Genomic DNA, 25,837 nt, shown 5'->3' with positions numbered 1-25,837 from the left:
TGAATGGTACCCGGATGTGGTAGTTTTGATTTTGTTGGGGATGGAAAGCATCATGATGTTCATCATGAACGCCACTCGGTTATATTTATGCGAGACCGAGACAGTTATGCGAGACCGAGACAATTCTGAGCCGGACGCATTACTAGTAGGCACTAAAATAACTCCAGACAACTTTACATCGAACACACGAGAGGAACGGCTCGAGCGGTTGTTAAGGCCATCCAATTGTCATCAGAAGATCTCATGGAGCAGGGTGTGAACTAAGTACTTTCCGCAGTCCAAAGAGGTTGAATATTTGTGTGTAGGGTTGAAATTACGATCTTTGAAGACGGGGGCTGGCCTCGGAGTGCACGGGAGGGGCTTGATTAGCCGGCGGGATGATATGGAAGGTCACCAACTTCAACCTTGGTGCAATCATGTGCAACAGTCATTGATCAAAAGCAATTTGATCCTTATAGGATGGAACTGATCCGACCGTTGGAATTCGAGTAATGGAAAGAACGGGTGCTGAGAATATATCCACCTGGTCAGCCAATTGCCTACTCACTTATGCTCGGGTGGAGACTAAATTGATTCAGAATAACCTTGGAAAAGTTACCCCTAACTTTAAATGGTTGGTTTTGAAACTCCCTAGCTCTATGACAAGACTAGGATTTCCTTGTTTACGCATACAGTATGATCGAGACCAGACAATGATCATAACATTCAAGATCGAATCCAAGCCAGAAACCAGCGATCGGCCGATCGAAGCACAAATTCGGCCAATCTGGGCCGGCAAAATGAAGTTTGGTTGAACCCACCATCCTTCACGCGGATACCCCGAAAATGAAATTGACTTTATTCACAATACAATTTTCCTAGGCATTGAATTTCTGGGGTAAGAATTTTGTGTAGAGCCTTAAATTTACTTGCGGCTGTGGCCACCGACCTAGATCTATCAGAATCTAAGAAGCTGTTTGCAGGCAAGGCGGCCTCTCTTTCAAGGATCGACGACGTCATTCCATCAGGAGACCAGCCTTCAACTTTGTTGGGTCTAGAAGACTTTGAGCAAGAGAATCTGAAGCATAATGGTTTTTTGAATGAATCCTATCCTTTTTTTTTCGCCTGCATCAAATATTTAAAGCAGAGTGATTCCATGCAAGTGTCGGTCTGAAATCATCCAATTCGAACGTTCACACTTCTCTCAAACGTTCTTCGATTTACTTTGACACACTTCTTGAAGTCATTTACCTTCAATCACCATGAAGATGCATTTCACTTCGTTGGCTGCCCTAGCAGTTATGATCACCTCGTCGCTTGCCAAAAGCACCACGTGTGAGAGTAACCAAATTGTCGTTTGCAAAGGAAATGGCAATGGCGGTCTTTTGTCCCTGGGAAACATCGCACCAGGACTTCTCGGTGACAATTGTTCCGGAGGAGATGTTTATTGTTGTTCCGAGGAAGATGTTGAACAGGTAAAGTGCTATGGAATTCTTATGGAACCTGACATTTGATACTGATGAGCATTCTGTAGGTCGGTTTGATCAACCTCGATCTGAACGCGCAATGCAGTCTCAACCGACTTCTTTAAGAAGTTCAGCGAAAACCCGCCGACCTCCTCATCGTTCATCAATAATACTAGCAATATCTAGCTCCACTCACTGAATTTATTGTTAAATTAATTGCAGAAATAATATCATTAACGCCGAGTAAACAATTGAATATGATTGATCACGATGTATAACCAGTGCCCTAGCGTGTGTTGAGTATTTGAGAAAGGGTCTTTGAAGTCCTAAGTTAAATTAGTAAAAAAAAGAAATCTTGACTAGCTTAACACTAACGAGTTTGGCTAAAGTTAGGTGTTAAGAGATATACGCCTGGCCATCTCAGGCTATCACGGCATACATACTCCTAGTATTTATTCTCTGAGATGATGGGCGAGTAGCAATAGTAGTTGATGCTATGGAGCAAGCGGAAGTGCGATTGAGTGAGTGAGCGACTAAGTGGGAGGAGAATGGAAAAGGAGGTAACAGTGGCGTAGGTAATGGGCAGTTTTAGTCGTCGCAGCCGGGGCCAAATTTGTGCAGGGATCGCGAGGCATTTTCCGCCAGCCGAAACTGCTCCTAACACCAGTATAATTTAGGCGTCTCGACCACAATTAGGCAATGTATAGGTTGGTGATCGCTATCTAACATGTTCTATTTTACTGTTAGAAGAATAATTAGGTGCTGGCTACTAGACAGGAGTAGTTAATAGTTAGTGAGTATTGACTTTTATATAGAAATTGTTGATAAAGAAATAACTGGCTACTAAACCCTACATGATTCGTCAAAAGAGCAACTAGGCGATTGCCAACTAGCAACCTTGGAAATAAAAATATCCATCAAGGACACACAGACTCGGACCATTCATGAAATTCTAACTATGATAAGGGCTAGGGTTATGACACGAAATACTCGCAATATACTTAAAGTTCTACAGTAGCACCAGAATCGACGACACCATAAACTCAACAAAATGGCAGATAGTGGTAAGAACTTGCACGCGAATATTTTATGTTGCCTATTGAGCGTTATCGTCCCTGTTTACCTACACGGTCGGCAAGGATCAATCAGGCCAGTAGGAGAGGTCTCTTATCGCCTTCTAACCGAGGAAAATGTATTCGTGAAACTCAAGAGCCCTGGAGAGTGAATCGACGGCTTCTTGTGGGCAAATTGAATTGACTAACAGTCTGGAGCAATATGTGCTAGTCCTCTTATATTCTTAGCATGAGATTTGGTACTTGGACTACCCATCGGGCGTTATAGAGCTTGAATAACACTCGATTTCAAGCGATGACTTTTGGAATCCATCAGATTTGACGAACAATGAAAAAAAGTTAATATGACGCCCGGCGACTAGGTGAATTTTCCCACGCCGTTATACTCCCGGGCGCTAGAAGTACTACTGCATTCCCACCGTGCTATCTCGGAAGAGGAATCTTGAATGCTCAGCGCCCAGAGGTAACCAACTGGAGTTGAATAGGACAGATCGTATTTAGTTCTGTTGACAGATGGCCGTATCCATCCGGCAAAATTACAAGACCACTGTATGAAGCAGGAATGGTAAGATGTATTACCAAACAGAACGCTATTGTGGATGGGCTGGTGTTGTTGTGGAGAAACTAGATCACAAGCAAACATTGCGGCTATCACATTGCACGGGTAGCGGCATTGTGGCGTTAAGGCACTACATATGACCCCTTAGTGCTAAAGTACGGATTACGGGGAACAGGCATTGCTGTACGGAGTACGGAGCTGCGCAGCCTTGCGCTTAAACGTGCGAGTTCATCAAACTGCCGATCACACGTTGCCAGCACCAAATGCTCTAGCAGAATTGGACGTTTTCTAGTTTTAGAATGAAAGAGGCGTAGTTCTCTCTCCGACCTTTTGCTCCAAATTTCGTCTAAAATGTCATTTTCTCAACGTACTGATATCTGGTATGTTCGTGGTGGCGAAAGGGCATCATTGCTGCTCTCTTTTGGATTGATCGAGCCAACACCTCTCTTCATATTGGGCGCCCGTGTTTAGTATCGGCAATTTGTAACAGGCAGATAGGCATTCGGCCTCAGAACAAGAATGGAGGCTGACCGTGTTAGAGTTTTCATCTAATTGCGGCCCTTTAGATACGACGAAACTGTAATATGGATTGGTGGATTCGTATGTAACCAGGGGAAATAAGGCCTACTCACTCCTAATCCGTCGTTCAAATGCCCGGGTATGAGTCCTTGACGTGTCTTAGGAATGAGCAGGGATTGTATTTTTTATTTTTATCTTTATTTTTTCGCTTGGAGCCCGGAGGTCAATTTTCTACCTTTATTGCTTTTCGTGGTCTAGATTATACTTCTTGCCTGATAAAGTCAAATCGCTTCCCTTTGTTGAATATTGTTCTCTGTGTCCAGGCTCGCAGTACCGCTTTCCCGATGAATTCCCACTTGTCTCAAGGAAAAACGATTGAAAGCAGAATGGCATCTGCCGGCATGTGCTCCGCAGCTCAATTCTTGAGACCGGAATGTTTTCCACCATGTATCACCAATCTGACTCGGACCGGGTGACACGCCCAACAGGAAAACCACTTTGAGACATTCAGGACGTGGCGGACGCGTTTGCCAAAATCATTAAATGGTCGATAAATCAGCTCGGTGTGATCAACGCTTCTATAGGTAATTCGACGGGAATGTAGAACGGCAGGAGGTAAGCATACAGGTAAGGCCAATACGAAAGGATCGAAAAGATTACCGCTAAGCATAATTTGCCATAATGGACTGACATTGCTGTTTCTTCCAAGGTTCGCATTTAGATCCCCTGATTTCTGACTCGGATATATGCAGCAGACCCGGGTCATTTGGGGCTGGCTGCTATGATTGGACAGTATGGGAAAAGACCTTTAAACAAATAAAAACAAAAGCGAGGCGAAATACCCGACGGACTCTTGAGTCCCCATCGTTCTTTACATACTTCAAGGCGACCTGACTCAACACCCAGGACGTTACTGCTGAAATTCCAGCGCACATGGATTTTGAGTACGACAAAGATGCGGCTCCCAGGCCATTCATCGGTTCATTCGGGGGTCAACAAGATTGGGTCACTAGGGGGGAACTGCTAGGACAGGTCAAGGATTTGTGGAATCAACCTGACTTGCTTGTTGATTTTGCGAACAGGTTTCACGACCATATTCGGTCCAAGAAATGTTTTTCTCTCCTCGACCCCGATCGGCAAACCGATATCATGGTCAAGAATGAAATGATGAGCGGGTTTACCAAGAAAGCTGCACCTACAGTTCTGAATACCATGGAACAGACAGAGGGTGAATCTCCGCCAGATTGGTCACGGGCCCTGCGGGCTTTTCAGAATGGTCGCTTGCGTGCTGTTGAGAATGACGACACCCATTGCCAATTCAAAGGTCTGCTTGGTCCGCATGAAGTTGGAATATTCGAAAGTGAGGTCAGAGCTTTCCGACAATTGACGAACAAACCGTTACCATCCAGCGAGGATTGGAAGGTTGAGCTGAAATCTCGGAACGCTACAAAAGTCGACATTGACGCTGCTTTACTGCAAGTCACCGAAGGTCAGAGGTTCTCGTTTTCTAGCTCCAGTATTCCGACATACTAACTTCGTGGCACTTGAAGAAATGAGGAAGCTACAGCGCAGCGCCCGGCTTCTGAGAGAGCTATCCGACCAGGTTGGAGAATGTATAAAGATTTTTGAAAAGGAGTGGGGACAGGGTATTCTGATCAAGATAGAGGAGCAGAGTCAAGATGTGATCATGATTGACGGATCACAGACTGGGATTCTGCCCGGGGAAAGTGTTAATGGTCAGTAGTTATCGCTCTGTTTTGAATGATCCTGATACGTATCTGCGTTATGAGTCGCTTTATCAGTATCGCTTACCGGGTATTATAGACACCGATGCTACATCGAACAGTTTGAATCCACATGGGGAAGCCATTGAGGATGCTATGGCTGACCTTGAAGCATTGAACGATTTGAACGAATCCGAGGAGGCGATGGACGATATTATGGAAGACACCGAGGATATTGGAATGTTAATGAACGACAACAACTCGGCTCAGGGGGTTACCATGGAAGAATCCGAGCATAATCGAGTGTTGCGAAGTAAACTCCTAGACACTGTGACAAACCATTTCGGAAGATCTGATGGAATGTTCAAAAGCGAAGATGGTTCCTCTAATGGGGATAACATGGAACAGTCTGAGAACATTCTAACGTCGACAGGCGATACCAGCGCCTCTGGAGATACACACTTTCAAGAATGCCAAGATGTCATCCTCTTTTCAAGTGATGAAGAGCCGTCAGAGAATGGAGATCACTCAGGGGAGAATCGAATTGAGCCTGCTGAGCAGAACAATACCCCTGTCACCAATTCCGGGGCAATAGAAACCCCACTGGAGCCTTCAAATGATTCAACGACATTCATCGTCGGAACATCGACTGATTATGTGCATTATCCGAAACCTGTTGGTAATACCATCGACCAAGTGGGTAAATTCATATGCTGCGAATTCATGGCAAGGTATCGTCAAGGAGAAAGATCCCACACCATGACCTTGTGCAGAAAAGGAAGGCCTTATGCGAGAACGCATAGAGACAAGGACGAACGCCTCCATGCATTTAAATTTGTGGAGCGGCTTCGTTTACAGGGAATCGCGGTCGAAGATATGGAGGAGGTGTATTGTCAGCGATTTGGTAAACACCGCACTGCGAGGTCATTGAAAAGATACCAAACAGGCAAACGCTCTACACTACGACTGAGCGGCCTTCTGGTATGAAAGTCGTCCCATTCTGATTTTCAGATCCATCAGAGGCCAGTAGTATCAATCTGACTTTATATTTGCAGGATAATACAATCGCAAACATCTGGCCCAAGGACCATCCCAGCTTCTGCCCCGGCCCGGCATGGCAACGCCAGCTGGAAGCAACCGCCCTCTTACCCGCAAGGCAACCAATCTACCCCATAGGCGTGAGTACGAGGAGTACTGCACGGGGATATCAGCCGTCAAAATCTGGTCTTCCGCCGATACCAACATCCAACCATCGGGATTAACCAGCCAACACAGGGCTCCTCGGAACCCGAAAAGACGTTGTAAAGACTGGTGATGCGCATAGAAGTGGTGACAAATATGTGGAGCTAGAGGCTTGCGGTTTTGAACTTGATCCTGGCGCCTTGTGGGCGAAGCGGTTCATCCAGCCTCGGAGCTCAGCTGAAAGCAAATAGACAGAAAGCCTTACAAACACCGTGGACCTCATAACCAGACAACTAGGGTACATTAAGAATAAATAACCGAGCCAGGTAATTCGTAGCAATAGAAATTGGTCCAGAGTGCGAGCATAGTGAAGTCGTACTGCCCGGCTGACACCTGGGCATCCTGGGATGCTGGAATGCAATGTGGGGCTGGTAAATAATGACCCTCGAAGCTCTCCATCCGTCAGGCATCAAGGCACCAAGGAATCAAACACTTTCGGCGTCCGAGTCAAGGTAGTCCTAGTTGTAAATTCGATTGCAAATCTGGTTTGAAGTTGATGTTAAAATACTCAAGACATCGCAACTCGATACATTATTGCAGCGAGACGACAGTCTATTATGTTTCTCGAGCCATCATGAGTCATGGTGATTATTGACTGACGCTAGTCCCAAAGTGGGTTACATGGCACAGATAACTTGTATACTCCCATGAGCATATAAAACTGCCATTCCCTTTAATCGATCACTTGAATGCAAGTCAAAGTCGTCAATATTCCCAAACAATGGATGTGAAAAGTCCCATCGAGGACCTCCGGGCACCAGAGGTGGACAGCGCATCGATTAGCAATACCGGCAGCGACTCCGAAGCAGATGATGCAAACAACTACGAGCTGACCGGAATTCCACTGGTCGTGGTCATCACAGGACTCGGTCTCTCTATCTTTCTTCTGTCACTGGATTCGTCGATAATTGCCACGGCCATTCCTAGGATCACTTCAGAGTTCAACAGCACAGGTGACATAGGCTGGTATGGAAGTGCATACTCATTTGCGATGTGTGCTTGCCAGCCTATCGCAGGTAAACTCTATACAAGTTTTGCCATGAAGGTAAGATTATGCAGAGCTCCAGTTAAACGTGAAATCCCCGTTGACGTTTGAGCTTTAGGGCATGTTCCTCGGATGTCTCGGTGTCTTCGAGCTTGGCTCATTGCTGTGCGCGCTTGCTGTCAATAGCCCTATGCTAATCATCGGTCGTGCCATTGCTGGAGTTGGGGCGGCGGGATGCTTCACAGGGGCATTCTGCATTGTCGCGGTTTCCATCCCGCTGGTGAAGAGGCCGTTCTATATCGGAATTCTTCAATCAACATTTGGCATCGCCACCATCATCGGACCCGTGCTAGGTGGTGCATTCACAGAGCATGTAACGTGGCGGTGGTGTTTTTGGATAAACCTTCCCATCGGAGCTGTTACGATCGTTGCATTAGTCTTCTTCTTCAAACCGCCTACAGGCGACGAAAACGAACTCTCCATCTGTGCTTCGCAGATTGGGAAGCTTGGACTGGCTGGGCGCTTCTCTGTTCGCTCCAGCCACTATCATGGTATTTTTAGCTCTTCAATGGGGAGGCACTGAGCACGCTTGGAAAAGTGCTACCATAATCGGTCTCTTCATCGGAGGGGCGGGTCTTGGTTTCGTCTTCGCTCTCTGGCAAAAACGAAAGGGTGACAACGCTATGATCCCACCGCGTTTGATCACCGAGCGAACGATGCTCTTCTCCTGCTTGAGCGAATTCTTCGCCATGGGTGCCGTTTACACCTCCATCTACTACCTGCCCGAATGGTTCCAGGTGATAAAAAACGCTTCGCCCACGAAGTCCGGACTCATGTATCTGCCCCTGGCGCTGTCAGATGTCCTCTCCGCAACACTGACAGGCGCATCACTCAAATACCTCGGATATCCGAATCCATACATGCTCCTCGGGACGGCTCTCATGAGCATAGCGACTGGGCTCTTCTCTACCTTCTCCGAAACCACACCGCACGAGCAGTGGATCCCATTCCAAGTCCTTCAGGGCTTTGGTGTTGGAATGACACTCTCAATGCCCTATGTTGCTACGCAAACAGTGCTCAAGCCTGAGGATATTCCTGTCGGCACCTCCCTGCTGCAATGCTTCCAGTTCTTCGGGGCTTCGGTGAACCTCGCTATCGCGGAGGCTATCTTCGAGAACAAACTTGTTTCGCGACTTCACAGCTATGGATTTGAAACCCACGAAGTAGAGAGTATTCTCACTGCTGGCTCTGCGGATGCGAGAAATGTGGTTTCTGCGGCGCATTTGCCAGGCGTGTTAGATGCGTATAACCACGCTATCACCAGCACGTTCTATCTCGCAACCAGTGTCGCGGCCGTTGCGTTCTTTCTCTCACTGGGGATTCGATGGAGGAGCGTCAAGCCGAAGCCCCAGGCTGTTTCTGGTATGGAGGCTGGATCGTCAAGTCCATAGGATTCAGCTGGTTCTGATTCAGTCGGTACTCATTCGCCCCGGAAAAGAATTGAAGACAGATAATCTTGGAATACGAATTTGTGAATGTTTCGGATATCAATGTTTAGTATGGGGGAATAGATTTGTAGTGATTAGGATCATAATGCATAGCCAGCAATGTTTCGATACAATATATGACAGTTTTTCTCATTAGAGAGGCGTTGAGACCTCCTATGTCCTTAAATGATTTGGAGGGCCTCTGGTGTCGACGTATCGGGCATGATGCTGCGTGGTAGGTTTGTTGCTTCCCCGAAAGTCTTCTAGCCGGTTTCGATATTTCGAAACATAACTTCATTCTTTTTCAGCAGGTGTATCATTTGCCCGAACCCATTGTGAAGCTTTCCAGTCGTAGCCGGCTCGACGAATACTTCTGAGAATAGTATGGTTGCTCGCGTCTATGCCGGTTGCGATTCGTATATCGTTGCATGACATAGAGGGACCACGTTGAAGAGCGGCTATTATCGCACGTAGATCGTCTCCTGATATTTTTGAAGGTCTCCCTGTCCGTACAACTGTCTGGCCCTCGTTTCGTTTCGCTTGCATTTTGAGAGTGTATTGGACGGTGGATTTTGAGATTCCATGGTAGTTGGCAATGGTAGTGAGTGACGCCCCTGCCATGCTCGCGCCGGCAATATGACCACGTATATAAGGGGTTAGCTCCTTACCACGCATGGGTTTGTCATTTGTTGATTGTTCTGGCGTTGGTGGCGGCATTTTCGCGTGGTTCAAAGTGGGAGATTTCGTGGTACGTCTGGACGCGTCGTGCAAAGTTTAGTGGGGTGACGAAAGTTTGCGTATGGCAGGGTGCTGACAGAATATTCTGCCGGCCAACAACAAGCAGGGATCATGTTCAATACTAGTACTAGTTAGTACCCACCTGGGCACCATCTATTATGGACCAGAGAATATACTGACTTAATATGAGAAAGATTATCACTTTGATATTTTTGTTCCTGATATCTCTAAATTCTGTGTATATTTTGAATACACTATACTACACGATCGTGTGGTGTCTCAACGCGCACTAGCGCAGGCGGTCAGGCTACACAACGTTAGTCATGTGCAAACTTTTGTTAGAACGGAACTTTTTAGTTCCAAAACAATCCCATTTGTCGATGTGACCTCCGGTAAAGGCTTGGTTTAATTTGGTGGGGTCTGCTCTTCTCTAAGAAATTCGATGGAGGTGTCGTAGATTACTGATTCTTACGCCCCTCTGCCATCGCCTTCCGCAATCGTACTACTGGCATTATTTCCATGATATTAACTATTCCTGCTTCTGGTGTTAGGCGGAAAGTTCAACGTCACAGAATTTTTATCCTATATAGATGATACACCCATAATCTCGGGAGAAGGAATACGTCTTCCCCCCACCCATAATGGCTGGGCCCACCTAGTGGGATTCTTGCCTTGGCCCATAGGGAGACAGCTGCCCCAGCACAGCTTCCTCTGGCAACTAGCACAATTTCTTTGACACCTTCAACCTTTCGTTGGGCTATTTTTATCTTGAATTCCCGATTTGGCTCACGATATCATGATTATACGCAGGTCCTGAAGATTGCAAGCTGGCATCTTGAGTCTGAGCCAACTTGGAACGCTGAGGAACGAGGCAGCGGGAAAGTCCCGGAGGCAGGTAGGTGGCAGCCTGGAGATCTCAACTCCGGAGGATGTAGCAGTTGCGCAAGCTGTTACCTGAATGGGCAGAAATGCCATTTAGAACATTCTCCAGCTGGTCTAGGTGAATTCTTTCTCCCCAAAATACTTGTGCATCACCCTCACCCTCCAGTCGACCTTGGATCAGCGTCAGCTGTATTTGATAGGCCTAGCCTTCAATTTCAAGTCCGGGCACCTAACGAGAACCGAATGTTCCGTCTTGAACAACATGCACCTGGTTGGGTCTTTGGCCCCAAGAGTCGACATATGAGGGCTCTCGACTAGAAACGCACCGGCGGGCGACACGGATACAACGTCATCTTAGTGAGATGAGCAGAGGCCATCGCCATCAGTCAGGCGAAAAGGAAATCGAAGACGCATTTCGCTACGTCAAGAACTTTTCTTGCTTGAGGAGCAACTAGGAGAGAAATCTCCTTGCCGGAATACAGCCCGAACACCGTTTCACCTTTATCTCCTTCCCGCTATCTCCTTCTCTCCTTCTAATATTTCCCCCCTCCCTCTGCCTGATGGTTCTCTCTTTCCGAATAGGAAATAAGTCGGGCGCTCCGATGTGAGCAGACGGCGTAGATGTCATTCTTTTTTTTTGTTTCCGTGCGGTACATTATCTAAACCTATTCAAAAGATTTCTATGCTTCTATAAGTTTTCCTAGTCCGCGAGAGGAGACAAGGACTTTTGAAACCTAGTAAAGCTGGGTAGTATAATAGCAACATTATGAGAAACTGTAGGGCGATGACTTCAATTTTGGAATCACCGACTGCCCCGAGAGAATTTATTAATATAAAATAGGATAGTAAACTTAAATTTCAGAAAGTTTCAGGAGCCATGATATCAGCCTCTCGACTACTTAAACAGATCAAGCCAGTCGTACACGTAGCTCTCAGCACCTGGGTTGCCGATATGATATGCACCCTCGATAAATCTAAGCGGAAAAAATGAATTATAATAGGTAGGAAGGGTTACGAAGTCGTTTACCTACCTGACATCTTTGACTCGCCCGTGCTGGAATGGAATCATTGAGTCTTCGATCGGAAAGATCTCATCTTTCGTGCCCTTGAAACCAATTCATGAGAAACTTCCGTATCTTAGTCTGTGTCTTCATATGGTCACTTACATTGATAAGAAATAGTCGACAACATGGGTTGTCAAAAATACCACTCTCTAGAAGTGAGAATCTTCTCTGAGAATCTTCACTGTATGCTTCCACTGAATCGTAGCCGAACTTGTGCGCCAGAGCTTCCGCGAGGCTGTTTTCGAGTCAGAGTAGCGTTCTAACAATGATGAAATTCGCCACTCACGCATATGGATATTCCATTTTGTCTTGTGCCTTAATCCAGTCCTTGTCAAACATCCGATGACAACCACCGCCCTGGCTAACAACCGCCAACAAGCGATCGGCGTGAGTATGCGCCATACGCATGCCGTAGTATCCTCCGGTGCTCATGGACCGAGCGCATAATTTCTTTGGGTCAAACACATCCTGCGAGTCGATCCAGTCCAAAACACTTGGCCACTGCCTGTCGGGACTGAGAGGGTCCTGCTTTGAAGCAGGCGAGTCCCCTGTTCCCGGAATCTCAACACTCACAACGGCGAATCCTCGGCGAATATGTTCATCAATTCGACTTGTGAAATCAGTGCGATAAGCATCAAGGCCACACACAAATAGCACGACAGGAACAGGGGATGATTTGGAGGCATGCTCTGGGATGCGCACGTAAGCTTGGATTGTGTTCCCGTCGGATGCTGAGGCATGAGTGTGAGGAATTGAAAATTCCTCGTTTGGGGGTGTCAAGTACTTCCCGCCTTTGGAATAGGCTGCCTTTCCTCGCTCCCAAGCTTCAAATGTTTTGGCCGATCGGATGACGGGGAAACGGGAAATTCGGTATAGAGCGACCGCACGCCTAGAGAATTGTCAACTCGGTACAGCTGGTATTGAGCTACAGCCAATTCTTACAGATAGAGGCTCGAAGCCAGTACTGACTCCTGCTTAGCTTCAGCCGCAGATGCCGCTGCTTCGAGCTGTTCGGCGACAGGAAAGAAAGCGGCAGCGTAGGTATCTGGGTCATATGGCTCTCTCATGTTCATCTAGTCGCATAAGTTATCATCACTATGGTGTCCGTAGAGTCTTCCATTCGACTTCACGGCTCGTTACTTACCTCAATAAGTTTCTTGAATACTTGGTCAAAGTCCTGGATGTCGCCATCTGGAAATGGGTATATTCCCATTGCACACTAATTCAATTATCGATCAACGAGTGGTTTCTGTCAGCTTTTGTGGTAGACAACATACTGGAGCTCTCCATTTGCCTTCCCACAGAGCTTGGATAGAGGTATGATGCGGTGCCAATTTGTCAAAGCTCTCACGAGCCCAAAATTTTGAGGTAGCTGCCATATCAAATGAATTCGTGGCTTTTCGGTTGTTCAAACAAGCTCTTTTGAAAAGCAGGATATTGTTCTGAAGGACCTTCTTGGCAGACTCTTAAATCATTTATATAGTATCTTTGCAGTTGATTATGCATCACCCCCACTAGGTAGCATGATCCTTAGCTAGACAAACTTTCGGAGCTACCCCGGGGTGGGGCTAGAATAAGCGCCTGCATATCCAATACCTCTACATGGAGTAATCTCACCGGGGGATCCCTACAGGATTGCTGCATAATGAGAACCTAATTCTTCTTGATTCCATCCAATAACATCGAACTCCGTATTTACCAACACATCAGACCCATGCAGTCAGATCTCGGAGGGGGAAGAACGGGGGAACGGGGAACGAAAATGAACTACTAGCCCAACACGGAGCTAGACTAAACAATAGCCACAAGTTCAAGGCAGGATAAATGGAACATCAACCAGAGAATTCAATATATTTGACTTCGGTACAACTTCAAAGATTTGGAATCATCCCATGCAGCTTATTCTTCCTGTTCAGGGCCCGTGCTGGATCGAGCCTACAATTTGTCATGCTACAGCTTTCTCAGAGTCCTCATCGACTTGCACGATGATCAGACTTGATATTTATACTATATTGTTTTCCAACAAACTTTCTTGACCTTCAATCGTTCTACTTTCAATTTCTAAAGACCTGGATTTGTCAATATGTCCCAACCCATTGTCGTCGTTTTCGGTGCAACTGGCAAGCAAGGTGGCTCCGTTGTCAGCAGCCTCTTGTCAGGTGGGTCAGTTAGCAAATATCGTGTCAGAGCAATTACGCGCGATGTCAAAAAGCCCAGTGCCAAAGCCTTGAGTTTGAAGGGTGCTGAGGTTATTGCGGTATGTTTTGTTTCAATTCTAATTCCACTTTAACGCCGACTGATTTCAAAATTCGAAAAAAAGGCCGACTTGAGTGATAAGGGGTCAATCGTCAAGGCGCTGAAGGACGCTTACGCAGTATATGCTGTGACCAATTATTGGGACCACCATAGTGCCGACGTGGAATTTGCTCAAGGGAAGAATATTGCCGATGCTTGCAAGGTGAGAGGTCTCATCCATTATCTGATATTCCGCATCGTTTTTCTGAATTAGTCGATAATCTAATAGTCTAAAATTAGGAAGAGGGTATTCAGCACTTGGTGTGGAGCAGTCTACTAAATGTCACGGAACGTACGTGTTGTCTAACTCCCCCGGCTCGCATGTATGTCTCACGCTGAGACTTTGCTTGGAACCATGTTGACGAACCTTGAAGTGTCTGGCGGTGTCCTCTCCCAGGTCCATCACTTCGACAGTAAGGCAAAGGTCGAAGAATACATCCGCAAGGAAGGGATTCCCGCCACATTCATGCTTCCAGGCTTCTACATGTCGAATATCCCTGGAGGTAATTTGCGGAAAACGCCAGAAGGTATATGGAAACTCGCTCTTCCAATTCCTGGCGACAGTCCGGTACCTCTATTCGCGTCTGAATATGATACGGGAACGTTTGTTAAGAGCATACTGCTTAAGAGAGATGAGACTCTGGGAAAGCGCATCTATGCTGCGACAAAGTACTATACGCCTCTTGAAATTTTGGCGACTTTCAAACAGCAGTACCCCGACGCGGGCAAGGATGCTGTCTTTTCGGAGCTACCACATGCGGTATTCAAGGGTATTCTCGCCGCTGCGGGGATGCCTGATGTTGTTCAGGAAGAACTACTCGAAAATATGCGTCTCATGCCAGAATTTGGATACTATGGCGGAGAGGCACTCGAGTCAAGCACAGAGGTAGCTCTCGCTCTTCCCAAATGAGACATTTTACGGGTATGAAGTAGTTCGCTAACATCACTTTTAGATTTTGGATGAGCCCCTCACGACATGGAGTGAATATATGAAAAAGACGTCGGCTTTCGCTGATCTGGATTAATGGACATGGTTGACCTCGGGAAGGAACCTTCTCCCTAGTGCAAATCGCAAATTTATCTATTGAATATTATTTTGCCGCGTTAGGTTGTACACGCAAGGCGGGATCTCCATGCGTTAGAAATCGTTCGAAATACAACGGAGTATAGAAGTGAGTCCAATAATGAAATCACATATCTCATCGTCCGCCCGACCACGCTCATTCGTCGTTTAAGTTTATCGAACTGACCTCCCGTTCGAGCGGCTCTGCTCCTTGCAGATCGCCAACACCCGGGGCACACTAAAACATCAGTAATCGGCATGGTTCCTCAGCTCTGTAGGTATTATCAAGATTCCAGTCAATCACCCAACCTGATTCAACTCTGAATTGATACCAGAACCATGAACTAAATATGAACTTCCAATACTATTAGCCCTCGGCCACATTCCGATGCAATTCAAATCCACATCCCCATAAAATAAGATAGCAGCGACCACACAGAGACAACGTCCAAAATCGAAAATATGGGGGAAATTGGCACGAGACTGGGGTAATTCCCAGTACCATTCCCCCGCAAACCCTAATTCCTCTCTGTGGCCACATTATTCGACGAGGGCTCCGGTGACGTGGGATACTTGGGCGGTGGCGGGCTATCTGGCCTCCACCTAAACCAACTATTGGAAAAAGTGACTCCAATCCGATCGAATTAGCCTTTCTATAACTATTTTAGGCCTGACGCGAAAACGCCTTAACTCTGACGCGCTCCTATTATCCCCGCCTCCGCATCCCCTATATACAGAAGGAAATGTCGCCCCCCCCCCCGGACCCTCGTGAGTGAACACGACGACATCGCCATGCACCCAGCTCTTGCCCTCCTCACCGGCCTCACCTGTGCACCTCGGATGCCTTGTTCACGATGGTAGCAGTTGAGGAAGACGCGCCATCGTTTTTCACGCCTGGCAGTGGAAACATCGCGCTCGGAATCGCTATCGTAGTCTTCATGACTATCGCCCTGTACAACGCGCTGGAGTTATCCCTCCTGATCCCTCTTAGCTTCCGCCGCTATCGCAGCCTCTATTTTTGGTCGCTTCTTACATCCGCTACGCTTGGCGTAATACCCGCGACTATTGGGCCGGTGCTTCAGTTTTTCAGCCTTGCACCACTATGGTTGAGTCTGTTCTTGTCGAATCTGGGGTTTGTCATGATGGTTCCGAATCAATCGGTGGTTCTCTACTCCCGCCTTCACTTGGTCTCGCAAGACACGAATATACTGCGCGCTGTGCGGTGGCTTATTTTCGCAAGTCTTTTTGTTATTATCCCGACCATCACCACGAACGTGGGCGACGCGTACTTGCCACACAACAGGAAGTGGTCACGCAGCTTCCAGGTGCTCGAGCGATTCCAGGTTACCTGGTTCGCTGTGCAAGAAATGATCATATCGAGTATCTACATCTATGATACTATCCGAATGATGAGGCTGAGTCCCGAAACCGATAAACGGCGGAACAAGATCCTATACGAACTGTTGGCGGTCAACGTGACGGCAATTTTGATGGATTTGACGTTGGTTGTCCTGGAATACGTCGGATTCTATTTCACGCAAGTTATTCTCAAGGCTGCTGTCTACAGTATCAAGCTGAAGCTTGAATTTGCCGTCTTGGGCATGCTGGTGTCCATTGTACATTCCCGTGGATCGTGGCAGGCGGACTGTGACACTTCTATGCTCTCATGATAAAAAGGAAAAGAAGAATAAAATCAGACATAAATAAGCGTAGATATAAATTGTAACTGAGATCCATTCTAATCGAATCATTTGAGTCAGCGCTTATCAAGAACATGATCTTCTTCCTCATCCGCCGCCGTCGGATCGGCCTCGCGGCTCGGCACTTTTGACCCGCCCCGCATTCTTCGTCTTTTGCGGGGAAGAGCGGACCGCGCGTCGGAAGTGAACCGACTCTTCGGAACAGCTGCCAGTTACACAGTAGCTGCAAGTGAAGGTTGCAGTTGATGTCCGAAACTCTTAGTGATCACTACTAGCACCTAATGCTGGTTGTTTTGGCGATGCCGTGTTCCGAACGTGCGGGGCTACCCCGCGACACTTTGGTTATATATCGCATTACATTCCACCCCAATTCATGTTTTCCTCAATTTTCCCCTCCAAATCATAAACGAAAGTAAAAATGTTGGGAAAGATCGCACTTGAAGAAGCTTTCGCGCTGCCGCGCTTCAAGGAGAAGACGAGATGGTGGGCTGGTCTGTTCGCCACTGACGTCGACAAGCACGTCGCAGAGATCAACGACGTCGACTCTATTCGACTGAACTTCGCCGAGAAGCACGGTGTCGGTCTACAAATCCTTTCATACACTGCGCCCGGTGTGCAAGATATCTGGGACCCCAAGGATGCCCAGGCTTTGGCTGTTGAGATTAACGACTATATTGCCGAGCGCGTCAAGGCGCATCCTGATCGTTTCGCCGCATTCGCGTAAGCACTTCCAAAACTGCAGGCTACGAGCTGAACTGACAATATGATAGTACACTTTCCATGCACGATCCCCAAGAAGCTGCTGCCGAGCTTCGCCGTTGTGTAACACAGTACGGGTTCCTCGGTGCCTTAGTCAACGATACGCAAAGGGCCGGCCCCGATGGCGATGACATGATCTTCTACGATAACGAGAAATGGGATGTCTTCTGGTCAACATGCGAGGAGCTCGATGTCCCTCTATACCTACACCCGCGCAACCCGACTGGAACAATTTACGATAAGCTCTGGGCCGACCGCAAATGGCTCGTTGGGCCTCCCCTCTCGTTCGCACAGGGTGTCTCGCTCCACGCACTGGGTATGGTGACCAACGGTGTCTTCGATCGTCACCCCAAGCTTCAGATTATTCTCGGCCACTTAGGCGAGCACATCCCATTCGATATGTGGCGCATCAATCACTGGTTTGAGGATCGCAAGAAGCTTCTTGGTCTGGCGGAGACTTGCAAGAAGACTATTCGCGAGTACTTTGCTCAGAATCTGTGGATCACTACCTCCGGTCACTTCTCAACTACTACCCTTAACTTCTGTATGGCGGAGGTTGGGGCTGATCGTATTCTGTTCAGTATTGATTATCCCTTCGAGACATTTGAGGATGGCTGCGACTGGTTTGATAATGCGGAGCTGAACGAGACTGATCGGTATAAGATTGGGCGGGAGAATGCCAAGAGGCTGTTCAAGCTGGGTGCTTACAAGGATAGCACCGCCTAAATGTATTGATATGAATTAGAGTCTTCTGATAATCTGAACTGGAGACAACTTTTGGATTTTACATTTTGTAATAAATCCCTGCGACTCAAATATGCCCTCTTGGCGCTGTAATCTCAATGAACTGTCTGCCTAATACACACCTCTCAAATGATGGTCTGCTTACAAAATGATGAATCTAGAAGATTCTGTTTGAGACGAAATAGTCCGGATATAGCGTGAATATTGAGGGGGTATCTCCGATATAGAAGCTGCTAGTCTAGTCACTCTCTGGGTGATGGGACGGAGGTGGTTGGTCTTTTCGGTCCGGCAAAGCCCCGAAGAACCGAATCCCGCAAATGAAACACCGATCTGGTAACCCAACCAGGCATAGTGCACACAACTAACCCTTGAACACTTTTGATAGATACCAAGGATTGCATTGCAGCTCACCATGCAGCAAATAACAACATGACACAGTTACAGGTTCCTAAAAGGCGCGTGTTGTCTTGGACCCCGATCACCCAGCAACTTTGGGAACACGCTTATAAGACGACCGACGAACTCACCTATGACCGAAAAGATATTCCGATTCTCAATCCGAATACAATCAAACAAAATGATCGCTTATCTGAAAGTTGCCTCGATCGCTCTTCTGGCGCTGCTTGATCTTACCGTCGCACGCCCGTCAGACTGTCGCCCGAACACATGGCTAAATCTCAAGCCCATCCCAGTTCCACGACAAGAGCACTCTACTGTCGCTCTCAATGAAACCACTATCGCCGTCATCGGAGGTGTTCATATAGAAGGAGCTTCCGCCAGCAGTACTGACCTGGTGCAGTTCTACGACATCCCATCCGACACCTGGCGCAACGGAACCTCCATCCCGTATGGTATCAATCATCCCAATGCCGCGGCGGTGAATGGCAGGATATATCTATTGGGTGGCCTCACGGACGGAGCGCTATCTCCTGGGGAGTATATCAACTGGGTCGCTACAACGGGGTCGTTCCTCTATGACCCCGCAACCGAGACGTGGTCAGAATTGGCCCCCCATGCCGAACGGAACCGAAAGAGGCAGTGCGATTGTCGGCGTACACAACGACATAATTTATCTCGCGGGCGGCATGACCGTGCTTCAGAATTACCAAGACTCGCTCACAACGGTCAACGCTTTCAACACAACCTCCGGGTCATGGATTCGACTTCCCCCGCAGCAGCGAACATTCCGGAAGGCCGTCAGCACGGCACGGGAGGTGTGATCGGGAATAAGTTCTATGTCGTTGGGGGCCGTTGGTTCGGCCAGATGAACGTCCGAGGAACTGTTTACGAGCTTGACTTGACAAACCAAGAGGCGGGATGGAAGACGAGCCCATTCCACATGCCAGTTCCACGTGGCGGGCTTGCCGGCGGCATCGTCGGAGAGAGGATCTATACTTTTGGCGGCGAGGGAGATCCAAACACTATAACCGGCGTGTTCAATCAGTCTGAGTCTTACGATGTTAAGTCTAGGCGTTGGTCTGAGCTTAAAGACATGGCGGTGCCCCGTCATGGAACTTCTGCTGTCGCCATCGGCAACAAGGTCTATATCCCTGGAGGTGGCTTGCAACAGGATGGGAAGGTAGTGGATTATAATGGTACATTGAAAATCAGCAATCAGTCAAATCGGCTCGATGCGTACTGTGTCTAGTGGCCCAATGAAATCATGGCCCCAGAGCGGTCGTTTAGCCTGAAACAAGTTTGTGCCCAGGTGGTGGGCGTTCGACGACGGGCTTTGTGCCATTACTATCTGATGGTGCAGATTAGTCTTCCAGCCTCTTATGATGCAGTAAAGAACCGGTGCAATGTATTATCTACCATGTTCCTTCAAGCTACTGAGCTAGAACGTATAAGTTCGAATTCCAAAGTTCATTCCCGAGGTCACGACATTTACTAGTACTATAAGTAGTAGTGAGGCTTCTCCAGGGCTGGTCTAGCAGCGTCACTGCCAGTGATAATATCAGTGACAAGCGCGGCAAATGATATACATCTTCAAGCTGGGGTCTCCTGCCGATGTGACCTGTTGCGTAGTATTTCCGTCAACTCTGTAACTCGATCCAAAGAGCATGTCTTGCCGGGCGCATTTCCAACTCAAAGGACTTTCAGTCCCAGGTGGAAGAAGTGAGGTTCATCTTTTTGCCACGACGGGAAAAGCGCGGGAAAGACACATCATGTACTCGCCACCCATCCCTCCCTTTGGCTGCCCCATGCTCATTCCAAAACTCGTCTTCCAGGTCTGTAACAAGAACCTTCAGTCTAGCGTCTAGATGAAGAAGCCGCTTTGCAAAGTCATTCGCGTGGGGTACGAATCTCTTCAGAACAGCCTGTTCGTCCTCCTCTGTTGGAGTCCGAAATCCGACTTGAAGCTCACGTAGTAATTGATACAGGGCGTTCACGGTGGCTACCTCCCTCACATATGCGTCGAGTAGCGTGATAACTCTTTCTAGCGTTCCGACGGAGAGCCCCTCGAACAGCCTTAGACTCGCGAGGCCTTCCTTGGTGAGAGCTGTCCACAGAGGGTCTAGTACGCGGGTTTCCGCCCTCGTTTTCAATCTTCCTCGATTGTCCCTGTGATGGTCACTGGACTCTTCTTCGGGCTTGTCGACATAAGAAGACATCCCCGCACCGAAGAAGAGCTCACCTAGTCGAGAGGCGTGTGTTCGTCCGTCTTTGTCATGGGCTTGATAGACTCCAAGCCAGGCCACCTGATAAAGGGAGTAAATATTGTCTTCTAATCTCTTCTCCTCGGTCATTATCTCATGAGAATCTGATGGGCCTTTGTTCAGACTCGCACGAGAGTCAATACTATCTCCAGGCCCCGTGCTGACCCTGTCCTTTCCCGAGCGGAAGCTAAACATTTCAAGCAGTTTTCTGTAAGATGGTGTTGATCAAAGAGAGTTCGGAGAAAGTAGAATTATCAGGAGGGCAGAAAATGAAATGCGCAACTTTGAAACTAAGAGGCAACGGGCAGGTCATATAAGCATTCGCTGTGAGGGTGCCTTGCCGTTCTTGGCACCTGCTAATCAAGGTCTAAGCCACATAAGCCGCATGGCTGCTACCTACCTAGGTAGCTCTACGTATGGGATTTCCTATGACGGGTGGGGCTTCCCCCCCAGCTTCGATGAGGACGCTCAGACTCAGGCTCACCGATTAAAACTCAGTCCGGGCTCAGAAACCAGTATCGCACTGGTTCGGTATATCAAGTATTTCTGAATTGATTTCAATCATGCCTTGATTGGTGCAGCATGTCTCTTGCCGAAATGGAGTTTATTCTCTCATGAGCCCATTGAAGTCGTTTTTCACAATTTGCTGCTGTGATTTGAGGATTTTGTGCTGTTGGATGGTTGAGTATCACGTTGCGAACGTTGAAGTGGGGCTCGCCAATTTAACAGCGCAGATTGGTGCTTATTTCTCTAATCTTTGGAGAACGAGCGGAGGGTCAGCATGAAGCCGTTTGACCCTCGAGGGGCCCAAGTATGGTCCCAGTCAACCCCGAGGCTGTGGGTTTTGTTAGCGTTCTTGTTCTTTTCTCTTTGCCTTGTGATCTTCTCTTCTCGCCCATGTCCGTTTTGCGTATGGTACCTATTGGCCTAGCCCCAATAATTGATAATAGCCTACGAGTAGGCAGAACTTGAATCGTTCATTGTCATGCTTTATTGAGATATTTCGTAGAGGAAGGAGTAGATGGGATACCTGGCACTGTACCCATTACTAATCGGTCACCTGGTCACCTGGCCCTATGCTGTATGTAAATGCATAAGAAGGAAGGTACGGCCCATGTCCATTTGAGGAATTCAGTTTGGGTAACTGCCCAACAGTGAATGTTTACTTCTTCCCGCTTCATCTCTTCCTTCTTCCTTCATCTCCCAACACTTTAACCCTTTCAAACTTCTAGTTCCCCGATTGAAGACTTCAATATCCGACCTTTTCTTCGAGTTCATAGAAGCTCTCGTCCGGTGAAAGACTTCAAGTCCTTATGAGCAGGCAGTGATCCGACCTCTACGACGCAAATTCATTATCCTCCAACACCGCATGGCTCTGCAGGAGAATGTGGCACGCAGATCTGGGAATTTTCCTGATCGAGACGAAAAAACCGCTTCCAAAGAGACCAACCAGAATGCTCTGACTCCCCATATCGATTCTGGAATGTTCAGCGCCCATTTCAATATTCATTCGCAGCAGGATCGACTCCAAGCTCATCCTGAAGACGATGCAAGTCCCAATCGGCATCAACGTGGACATACACATACTTCAGCCTATTGTCAAGACAAAGCCGAACCATTTGTGAATATTGCAAAGGAATACGACCAAGAAGATGGCAATCGCATCGGAAATCAAATTGAAAAGGTGATCGAAATACAGCTGGGAGGGAAGTTCAACACGGCGCTTCCAAAAATGATTGAAACAGACTTCACAGAAGAAAAGGCTTTGTTGGCTGTTGACATCAAAGATATCGGCATTAGCTCGAGTCAAGTGATTAACCAATTTCAAACGGAAATTCCGACCACACTTCCAATCCCAATCAATATGGTCGAAGGCAATGAACCTCTTCAGGTGGCAGTCATGGCTACAGCAGATATCAGTCCCAACACTACGGCAGATAATGTGCTTGTCATCGCAAACGACACCGAGCAATTTCCAATCTTATCCGGCAGATTGACGACTTATTCCCTGATCCCTGGAGAACCAGCGGGGGCTCAGGTTGAACAGGCCGAAGAATCGCGTGGCCCGAGGACACCCCAGTTGCAACCTGGAGGTTATGGGTTTCATGTCCCTGTCAACCCAAACGACGCCTTGGAAGCTGCGCGTTTCTTAAATCTAATCGCGCTCAAATCTTTTCGTTGCAACGTCGTTACAGAGGCGATTGATGGGCAGCAAGAGCGTCTGCAGGTAACTGAGGAGCGGCTCAATTATCATGATGACCTGCTCGAGTACGCCAATGACTTCATTGACGCTTCCGGCCATGATGCCAATTTTGACCGTTTCTCTCATGTGTCATTACAAGCTCGCATTTCCGCTCGACAAGGGGGCACGCATTTTCTTGAATCGGGCCTTCACCCTAACTCGTCTATCCACCACGAAGCAACAAAATCCAACACACGAACCTCTCAGGCTGTCAGCAGTAAGCAACTTCAACCCCATAACGAAAGGGATATGCTAATGAATTAGACGAATCAAGCTCCCGAACCAATGACCCCGCCAAACATGATGTCAATTCCGAGTCGATCTATGAAGATGGCGAGAGTCCTCTTAGCAGTAGATAACGTGGCTCCGAATCCGAACGATGTATACTAATAGCTTTATTAGAGGGAATTCTGAAAGACCCGGCGAACCTTGCCAGCGACTCCCAGCAAGGGCCTATCACCCCGTTTCAGACCCCGGTCCGATCTACCATCTTTGCCACCCATTGCCCTCTCAGCGACGACCCATCCGAACGCATCCAAGCACTTGAGACCAACATCGAAAGTCTCCGCCGCCATATGCACGGCCTTGAGGGCCAGCTGGAAGTCCAGGCATCACGTATCTGTGTTCTGGAATCCTCTCCTCTTTCCCCGGAAGAATTCCTCAAATTTCCAGACCCCTCCATCGACCCCGACGTCTCTCCCTATCGATCCCGTGTTGAATCCCGGGAATCGCCTAAGGGGCTTCTTCCAACCTGCAAATATGTTGAATATGCCAGGTCTTCTGGGCAAGTGTCACAACCCTGTCTCGGTCCTGCCTCACGAGAAGTCGCTGTCGCCCCTGCAGAAGCCTTGCCTGGAAATACAGCATTCCCGATTAATTCAGAGATGACGCCTCTGGAACTGCACTCTGACCCTCTCGGATTTGAAGCTTCATCTGGGAATTCCTGCTGGTCAGAACAAGTACGACCTGATCTATTTCCTGATTCCATCTGCAGTAATAGCAGTGTGACTGCTGGGGGCAAATCAATCGCCACAGAAAGTGCATTCAACAACTCTGCGGAAGTGATAAAAGGGCTTACTGTGACTCCCATCAAGTCCAAATCTCAACCTTCGAAATCGCTCGCCGAATCTACCTTTTCAAATACCAACTTCCACAAATCCCACGTTGAGCCTCTCGAATCCGGTGCACAATCTGGGTATGCTCTTGGCTTTCAAGAACCCCGTCTACTTCCATGTTCTTCATCCCTCATCGGCCCTGTCACTGTCACAAACACGACCCTCAAGACCTCCGCGGAAGTAGCAGGCACGTCAGATCCAAAAGAGCAGGAAACCATTTTCACTTTGGCAGACAGAAGACCAAACCTCGCGGATGCTACAATGGCAAGATACTGGGAAGATAAACTACCGCTTGGCCAGGTTGATCACTGCAGACAACATGAAGCTTTAAGTGACTCAAATCCACAACCAACTTCGGCAAACGTTCCGGCTCTGAGGTTGTTAAAGGAAAAGGAGAAGATATATGAGGGCATGTTTACTTCAATGGATGGATCCTTTACAGCGAAGACTTCCGCCTGCCAGGATGACATGGTCCTCTCTACACATTTTTCGCCCTCCAATCCAACAAAGGCTTTTCGCAGCCAAAGCCCGGGCCAGAAGATTGGCAGAGTGTTAAAAAGTCAGCAAGTGGAAGAAACTACGGAGGCTTCGGTGAACACATCCTTGCAGGAGGAATTACGCGAATTGCATCGTGAAATCGACCTTCTGAACTCCCGTATCGATCTGTCCGGATCCGCTGCTCGAGCCGGAACTGTTACGAAATCCGCCAGTCCTCAAAGCCCTGCAGCCTCTGTGGAAGTCGTCGACAATTTTCCAGTCTTCCCGGTTGAGTCTCAAAGTGTACCTCAATTCCAACTTGAATCCTCCCAGTTGCCCCTTTGGAACTTGACTGAGCCGCCTGCGGGTTTCGGATCGGGCGCCGATTCTGCCAGTTGCGATAGTTCAGCCTCTGACGCGAAGGCCTTCATTGAGGCAGAGGTCGAACGGGCTCTAGGCGCGGAATTCTTCAAAATGCGCAACGCGATTATTGACCTCAACTCCCGCGTAGATCTGCTTGAATCTCTACCGCAATCAGTCCGTATCCCTGGCCATGCTCGCTCTTCTTCCAGCGCTTTCAGAGGAATTCCAGCAACCCCCATGAATCTCAGCATGGTAGCTCCTCCGTATCTTCCCGATGATCCGGAGCTTCTCAGACGTTACATAGAGCTCGAGCTTGATAAGATTCTTGACGTTCGCCTGGCCCTTTTCGAAACGCGCTTGACTTCGAGAATGGAACGTCTCGAATACCGCGTCTACAATCTTTCACTGACCGTCACTGCTCTGTGGCAGAGCCTATGGAACCTTGGCTGGGCTGTCGGTGGTTGGGGTATCTGGAATTTTAGCTAGGGCGTGTTGAATGAGGTATGACGCGTGGAGTTCAGCAGCATCGACTGTACCATCACCAAAGGCAAAGGTTCTTCTACAACGATCTGGTCAATCTTCTGGGTCAATACACCCGGAGGTTCGTGGTGGCTCTGTTTTGACTCCTGCGGAGTTGTTATTATTCCTCGCATAAAGATGTTTGACCCCGGCGGGTTCTGCTGTTTAGTTCGACTTTCCTG

At 48.0% G+C, this 25,837-nt stretch overlaps 13 protein-coding genes across 13 annotated transcripts; 10 read left to right on the top strand and 3 right to left on the bottom strand.

The window, feature by feature from the left end:
• Positions 1–1,241: 1,241 nt before the first annotated feature.
• N7533_008443 (uncharacterized protein) lies at positions 1,242–1,570 on the top strand (the record flags this gene model as incomplete). Its single annotated transcript, XM_057105093.1, has 2 exons — positions 1,242–1,454; positions 1,514–1,570. The coding sequence occupies 2 exons, from the start codon at positions 1,242–1,244 to the stop codon at positions 1,568–1,570; spliced, it is 270 nt and encodes an 89-aa protein (XP_056956542.1).
• Positions 1,571–4,529: 2,959 nt separating this feature from the next.
• On the top strand, positions 4,530–5,129 carry N7533_008442 (uncharacterized protein; the record flags this gene model as incomplete). Its single annotated transcript, XM_057105092.1, has 1 exon — positions 4,530–5,129. One exon carries the CDS (start codon positions 4,530–4,532, stop codon positions 5,127–5,129), a length of 600 nt encoding a protein of 199 aa, XP_056956541.1.
• Positions 5,130–5,329: 200 nt separating this feature from the next.
• N7533_008441 (uncharacterized protein) lies at positions 5,330–6,307 on the top strand (the record flags this gene model as incomplete). The annotated part of the gene is made up of 1 exon (XM_057105091.1): positions 5,330–6,307. The coding sequence occupies one exon, from the start codon at positions 5,330–5,332 to the stop codon at positions 6,305–6,307; it is 978 nt and encodes a 325-aa protein (XP_056956540.1).
• A 976-nt stretch (positions 6,308–7,283) lies between these two features.
• On the top strand, positions 7,284–8,998 carry N7533_008440 (MDR family MFS transporter; the record flags this gene model as incomplete). Its single annotated transcript, XM_057105090.1, is given in 3 exon segments — positions 7,284–7,607; positions 7,666–8,098; positions 8,109–8,998. The coding sequence occupies 3 exon segments, from the start codon at positions 7,284–7,286 to the stop codon at positions 8,996–8,998; spliced, it is 1,647 nt and encodes a 548-aa protein (XP_056956539.1).
• A 330-nt stretch (positions 8,999–9,328) lies between these two features.
• N7533_008439 (uncharacterized protein) lies at positions 9,329–9,751 on the bottom strand (the record flags this gene model as incomplete). Its single annotated transcript, XM_057105089.1, has 1 exon — positions 9,329–9,751. One exon carries the CDS (start codon positions 9,749–9,751, stop codon positions 9,329–9,331), a length of 423 nt encoding a protein of 140 aa, XP_056956538.1.
• Positions 9,752–11,549: 1,798 nt separating this feature from the next.
• Positions 11,550–13,097, bottom strand: N7533_008438 (alpha/beta hydrolase family protein; the record flags this gene model as incomplete). The annotated part of the gene is made up of 7 exons (XM_057105088.1): positions 11,550–11,628; positions 11,686–11,759; positions 11,821–11,953; positions 12,005–12,607; positions 12,661–12,791; positions 12,863–12,937; positions 12,996–13,097. 7 exons carry the CDS (start codon positions 13,095–13,097, stop codon positions 11,550–11,552), a joined length of 1,197 nt encoding a protein of 398 aa, XP_056956537.1.
• A 704-nt stretch (positions 13,098–13,801) lies between these two features.
• On the top strand, positions 13,802–15,038 carry N7533_008437 (NmrA/HSCARG family protein; the record flags this gene model as incomplete). The annotated part of the gene is made up of 5 exons (XM_057105087.1): positions 13,802–13,975; positions 14,039–14,176; positions 14,254–14,305; positions 14,388–14,899; positions 14,967–15,038. 5 exons carry the CDS (start codon positions 13,802–13,804, stop codon positions 15,036–15,038), a joined length of 948 nt encoding a protein of 315 aa, XP_056956536.1.
• An 892-nt stretch (positions 15,039–15,930) lies between these two features.
• Positions 15,931–16,746, top strand: N7533_008436 (uncharacterized protein; the record flags this gene model as incomplete). The annotated part of the gene is made up of 1 exon (XM_057105086.1): positions 15,931–16,746. The coding sequence occupies one exon, from the start codon at positions 15,931–15,933 to the stop codon at positions 16,744–16,746; it is 816 nt and encodes a 271-aa protein (XP_056956535.1).
• Positions 16,747–17,194: 448 nt separating this feature from the next.
• On the top strand, positions 17,195–18,261 carry N7533_008435 (amidohydrolase family protein; the record flags this gene model as incomplete). The annotated part of the gene is made up of 2 exons (XM_057105085.1): positions 17,195–17,496; positions 17,547–18,261. The coding sequence occupies 2 exons, from the start codon at positions 17,195–17,197 to the stop codon at positions 18,259–18,261; spliced, it is 1,017 nt and encodes a 338-aa protein (XP_056956534.1).
• Positions 18,262–18,856: 595 nt separating this feature from the next.
• Positions 18,857–19,927, top strand: N7533_008434 (Kelch repeat-containing protein; the record flags this gene model as incomplete). Its single annotated transcript, XM_057105084.1, has 1 exon — positions 18,857–19,927. One exon carries the CDS (start codon positions 18,857–18,859, stop codon positions 19,925–19,927), a length of 1,071 nt encoding a protein of 356 aa, XP_056956533.1.
• A 451-nt stretch (positions 19,928–20,378) lies between these two features.
• N7533_008433 (uncharacterized protein) lies at positions 20,379–21,134 on the bottom strand (the record flags this gene model as incomplete). The annotated part of the gene is made up of 1 exon (XM_057105083.1): positions 20,379–21,134. The coding sequence occupies one exon, from the start codon at positions 21,132–21,134 to the stop codon at positions 20,379–20,381; it is 756 nt and encodes a 251-aa protein (XP_056956532.1).
• A 1,174-nt stretch (positions 21,135–22,308) lies between these two features.
• On the top strand, positions 22,309–23,445 carry N7533_008432 (uncharacterized protein; the record flags this gene model as incomplete). The annotated part of the gene is made up of 1 exon (XM_057105082.1): positions 22,309–23,445. One exon carries the CDS (start codon positions 22,309–22,311, stop codon positions 23,443–23,445), a length of 1,137 nt encoding a protein of 378 aa, XP_056956531.1.
• Positions 23,446–23,481: 36 nt separating this feature from the next.
• Positions 23,482–25,622, top strand: N7533_008431 (uncharacterized protein; the record flags this gene model as incomplete). Its single annotated transcript, XM_057105081.1, has 2 exons — positions 23,482–23,520; positions 23,586–25,622. 2 exons carry the CDS (start codon positions 23,482–23,484, stop codon positions 25,620–25,622), a joined length of 2,076 nt encoding a protein of 691 aa, XP_056956530.1.
• Between the last annotated feature and the right edge of the window lie 215 nt (positions 25,623–25,837).

This window comes from Penicillium manginii (assembly GCF_028828005.1).
Source record: "Penicillium manginii strain IBT 31320 chromosome Unknown utg000006l:1.0-4164085.0:1.0-4166146.0, whole genome shotgun sequence".
Classification (NCBI taxonomy): domain Eukaryota; kingdom Fungi; phylum Ascomycota; class Eurotiomycetes; order Eurotiales; family Aspergillaceae; genus Penicillium; species Penicillium manginii.
Note: the sequence above shows the minus strand (reverse complement) of the source record. Positions and strands in the feature narration are given on the sequence as shown.